The sequence below is a fragment of the Castanea sativa genome, chromosome 11 (genome assembly GCF_040712315.1).
Source record: "Castanea sativa cultivar Marrone di Chiusa Pesio chromosome 11, ASM4071231v1".
Lineage (NCBI taxonomy): Eukaryota > Viridiplantae > Streptophyta > Magnoliopsida > Fagales > Fagaceae > Castanea > Castanea sativa.
Window position 1 is genome coordinate 33987642 of NC_134023.1, and position 5006 is coordinate 33992647.

At 31.3% G+C, this 5006-nt stretch overlaps 1 protein-coding gene across 1 annotated transcript; it reads right to left on the reverse strand.

Moving 5' to 3' along the window:
• Window positions 1-938: 938 nt before the first annotated feature.
• On the reverse strand, window positions 939-3160 carry LOC142615731 (putative glutathione S-transferase). The gene is made up of 2 exons (XM_075788524.1): window positions 2751-3160; window positions 939-1500 (listed from the first exon to the last, which is right to left on the reverse strand). The coding sequence occupies exons 1-2, from the start codon at window positions 3057-3059 to the stop codon at window positions 1138-1140; spliced, it is 672 nt and encodes a 223-aa protein (XP_075644639.1). The 5' UTR covers window positions 3060-3160; the 3' UTR covers window positions 939-1137.
• Window positions 3161-5006: the final 1846 nt, after the last annotated feature.

A 5006-nucleotide genomic window follows, 5' to 3' on the forward strand; every position in this document is an offset into this window, starting at 1 on the left:
GGCATTTATTATAACTGTTTTTTTATATGGAACTATTGTTCTAGTGTTATTAGACATTTATTGTGTTTTTTTTTTTTTTTTGTATATGAAATAATATATTATGATATTTAAAGAAAATCTCATGGGCCAAAATTCTAATAAATGGTTTAAATAGTTGAGATGATCTAGCATTTGACATTTGTTATGATTTTGTTTTTGTTTATAATTTTTCATATTTCTCTCTCACTTTTTTTTTCTTTAATAGTTGAGATGTTGTAATTTCATCTTTACTATGACTTGAAGGCTTTCTTGAACTCCAATGACTTATTCTAGTAAAATTAGAAAAATATAGATGCCTAGTTTCCAGAACTTCTGAATTTATGAAGATCAGGCACAGACCAAAAAGTTGTAAGCTCTGGAAGTGGATCAATGAACCCAAAGTTGTTTTTATGGATTTATCCCAATCAAACAGTCAGATCTCGGTTTAAACTGTGGTCAAACTCTGAATTAAACTAGGTCAAATTTAATCAAAGCTCATAAAAAAAAAAAATCCTAAAAACATTGTTTTTGATATAGAAACATGAAATTTTGTAATTTGGTGAAGTTTTGAGCAAATTTTACATTTGGCCAACTCTCAGTCAAGCTGGGGGCATTTTGGTCATTTTGACCTATACTAAAAATTCGAAAGGTTTGATGTCAAACGGGATAAAACATTTGGATCTAGACATTCCCACAGCCCCTGTAAAAATATGATTTTTTTTTTTAAACATTCAAGGTTCGACACACGAATTAAGAGCGAACAAAATACAAGGATGGACAATCATAAAAGATAGCAAGCTTATAGGCATTTCAATTTAATGGAAGTATCTTTGATTATGTTACCCTTGTAACTTTCTTGGCCTAAGCAACATGTTTTGGTTTTAATTCGATGAAAAACTAGAGCTCTCAAAGGACTAACGTCCATTATAATTTTCTCAGTGATATTATTTTGCAAAGCATTCAGTCATTTATAGACTTTCAGACTCTAATTGAAAAGAAGAACTAATCAACCCAAGCAATACTTAAGGATAAGCACTGTGCTTATTCAAAGACTCGAAACAAATATGAAATCTTTTCACATTGAACTTCGAGACATGGCCTTGAAATTATAAATCACATTCATTTCGGTGCCTCTTTGGAAGTGTAAACTTCAAGAAGAGCTTGGTGTTTGGTGATCAGTTTGTCTCGAGGGGGCCAGCTTTCTTTAATTATTGGAGCACCTGCGAAATTCTGGATCCATTCTGATAACATGGGAAATTTTTCATGATCTATCAAGGTCACACCACATATCTCCTCCCATACACTTAGCAAATTAGCAAGCCAACCAAAAGCAAGGTCTACAAATCCAATTGTCTCTCCATTGAAGAATTTTTTTCCAGAAAGCTGTCTTTCTACAAATCCCAAGTTCTCCTGGGCTGTAACGATAGCTTCCTCTTGATCCTTCCCTTGCTTGATAAAAACATTCCATACTGATAGCAAAACCTACATTGGTACTCAATAAAATATATAGTTATACTAACAAGTACTTGGGATGGAACAGTAGTTTTGCATGAACTTAACATAAAAATTAGTTCCAAAATTTTAGCAAAACAACTAAATCAGGTTTATGGGTGATGAATTTTTATTGTTTTAGATTTAATTTGATAGGTTTAAAACCTATAATATCCACATCATAATTTTTGCTCATTAGGATCACAGTCCAAAGCACTAATAACTAACTTCTAGTATAGGTGGATTTATCTAAAAACTCAATACGGTACTAGAGACTATTTCAATACCAATAAATAAAGATGTACTGTTTTGAGATTACTGTTAAAAATAAAAAATAAAAAAAAGAAGCATATATATATATATATATATATTATTTGCATGTGACTAGAGAACTTTTTTTTTTTTTTTTTCCCGAACTTAAAACTTATAAGTTGGAAGTAATAATAGGAAAAAATAAATTTAATGAGGACTACTAAAAGTGACGTGGGGGTGGGAGGAAGTAGTGGATAAAGGGTCGGCCAGGGTCCTGTGTCTTGTGCACTCAACCATATCCCAATAGGTTGGCCATGTATTTAAAAATTGTTCTGTTGATAAAAACAAGTACGAAATCCATTAAACAATTGGACTGTGGATAATAAAGCCCAATAGGCTGGGTTCTTCTTTTCCTTTGTTTTTTTTTTTTTTTTAAAGAAAACAACCTGTGTTTTTTAAATTCTCACAACTTCCATCCATCCTAACTGGTTCGATTTCTCACAACTTCCAAAACTATTTTTTCCCACTTTTCCTATTTTCATACACGCCTCTAACTAACTATATGCTCTCTCTACTTTATTTCTCTTCCAGCTCTCTCTTTCTCTCAGTGGGTAAGACAGCTACTGGTCATACCAATCCATATGATGCGAAATTGACTTCCTTATATTCAAGACTAAATGTTTTAATGTTTTATTTAATGAAAAGAAATTGTATTAATTGAGCTAATTGGAGCATGATGATCATATATGTTCAATACATGAACAAAAAATCTAATTATCAAGAAAATAAAATGGATAGAATTGGAACACCAACAAGACTGACTATGATATGATGTGCCAAGTTCACTCAGAATCCGAAACCACTAAATTAACTCAATCAAAATTTTCAACAATATATACATATATAAGAAATCTATACTGTTGCAAATCAAGTTAACTAGGCTTCTGCTTTTGCATATTATATTAGATGATCATCAGTGGTTACTTTACCTTATCATCTCCAAATTTGGCCCAAAAGCGTGCCGTGGCTCGTTCAGAAGGATCTTCAGGCAGTAGTGGAGTTTGCTTCCATGTCTCATCGATGTATTCAAGAATTAAAAGAGACTCCACTAATGGTTTTCCATTGTGAACAAGCACTGGTACCTTCTTGTAGATAGGATTATACTGAAGAAGTAAAGAGCTCTTGTTGGAGAGATCTTCAAATATGGTATCATATTGAATGCCCTTGAGGTTTAGTGCCCAAACGACCCTTAAAGCAAAGGGAGTTGACCAAGTTCTGAAGAGCTTCAGTTCTGCCATTATTTTGAGTTGATTTGCTGTTTCAATAGCTGATGACTGCTGAGGCCATTATGAAGGCACTTTCTTGTGGAATTTCGGTAACATCCCTATATTTTACTCTATTTGCATTTAGTTTCAATCGTTTCCACACTCTATTTTAGAGCCAAAACGTTCTTTTCAAGATTTTGGTAAGATCCGGTCAACAATCGTGAGATTTTAACTAATATTAAATTCAAAATATTTAGGAGAATTTAAGAGAGGAGTTTAAGTTATGTTGTTTAGGTATTTTTGATATATTTATAGATAAAAAAGTGCGTAAAAATGTGTATAATGTTGTTTAAAATGTGTGAAAATGTATTAAAACTAATCTACCAGACACTTTCTTAAAAACTAATAAACTTAGTTCCTATTTATAAGACGAGGAAAGTGAGTAACAATTTAGGAATTAATTTAGTTAGTTTTGAAATGTCTTAAATTTAGCTAGTATTAGCCCAAATCTCATGAGGGCTGTTAATTGTGTGTATATATATATAATTCAACCAATGTCACCCCTTAGATTCAAATAAAAAAAATTATATTACAATTATGTAAGTGAATAATGTTTTTTTTTTTCCTCTTATTAGTCTTGTATTATTTGGAACTCAATTTATACTTATTATTGTCTTTAAGTATGTTTGTAGCTTGTAACATCATATAGTTATACATGAGAAAATAACTTATATTAAATCATGTTACAAATATAATTTATATATAAGAAATTTGAAAAATAATATATTTTTTATTATATATATCTTGGTCCTCTTATAAAATTTAAAAAAAAAAAAAAAAAAAAAGACTCTACCACAGCGAATCCAAAATAAATTGCAACTACTTAGTAGTTAATATATGCATATACGCAATTTAATCTATGATTGGATGGAAAAGCCATATGAATTAATTAAATGGCGAGATGAGAAATAGATTCTAAATGGTTTGCTACAAATAGTGAAAGGTAGACAGTGGAAAGGCAGAGAGGAAGGTGGGTTTGGATTCAGAATGCAAATTTCCAAAGTACAAGGATGGTTTGGAAATAGAATTGAAATTTGATTAAATATTTACGTGAGGCCCCAACAATTTACATAAGCTCTGATGTCATGTTTTTGTACATATGTCTTGGAATTGAAAATTCTTGTATAATAACCAACGTTTTATTAATTTTGATTTGGCATCTTGTGATTGATGTTTTTGGTCAGTCAAGGTGACTTTTCTTTGGTCAGTCAAGGCTGCTTTTTATTTTTTATATTCTCCTCTAAGGGCAAATGTCAAGGCCTATCCAAGCTATCAACCAATGTATTATTGGGAGTGAAGCTGGGCACTTGGTAGGGGTAATTTGCAAGCTAAGGTTTCTTTCTTTTGCTGCTCTTTTATTCATTTGAAAATGGACTACAGGGTTGCCCATGAGGTTGCTCAGTTTGCCATGATCAATCACTGCACTCAAGTAGTCAAGTTTGGAAAAGTGTCACCCCTCCTTTTGTATCTCATCTGATTCTCTCAGATTTAGAGCCTTCCACCTAGTTTTCTGCTGTTGGCTCTCTGTTGTAATCCTTTTCTTGTTGAATGAATATATTTTCCTTTCGAAAAAAAAAATGTCAAGGCTGCTTTTTTATTTTACTGGCCAGAGAGGCAGGTAAATACGATACAGGGAGAACGACTGGTTGAGGTCCAATCCAACCAATATCCGTTGAAATTAGGCAATTTTTATGGCCCACATATAAACTATTTAAAATTAAGAGTTTTTTTTTATTTATTTAAATGAAATTAAGATTTTATCCTTCTGGTTACATTTTATTTACTCTTGTTTCAATTTATTTATCCTCTATTTTATTTTAAGATGTCCTAAAATATTGTTCTATTCTAAAATTAAAATGTATTAATTTGTTAATGTTCCTATTATTCTCCTATTCTAATTCCAAAACCATATTTGATCAT

Excerpts from the sequence above, each read along its gene's own strand:
- LOC142615731 (XM_075788524.1), bottom strand. The coding sequence starts at position 3,059 with ATGGCAGAACTGAAGCTCTTCAGAACTTGGTCAACTCCCTTTGCTTTA. Across the intron at positions 1,501-2,750 it reads CCAAATTTGGAGATGATAAG|GTTTTGCTATCAGTATGGAA; the intron begins GTAAAGTAACCA and ends GTACCAATGTAG.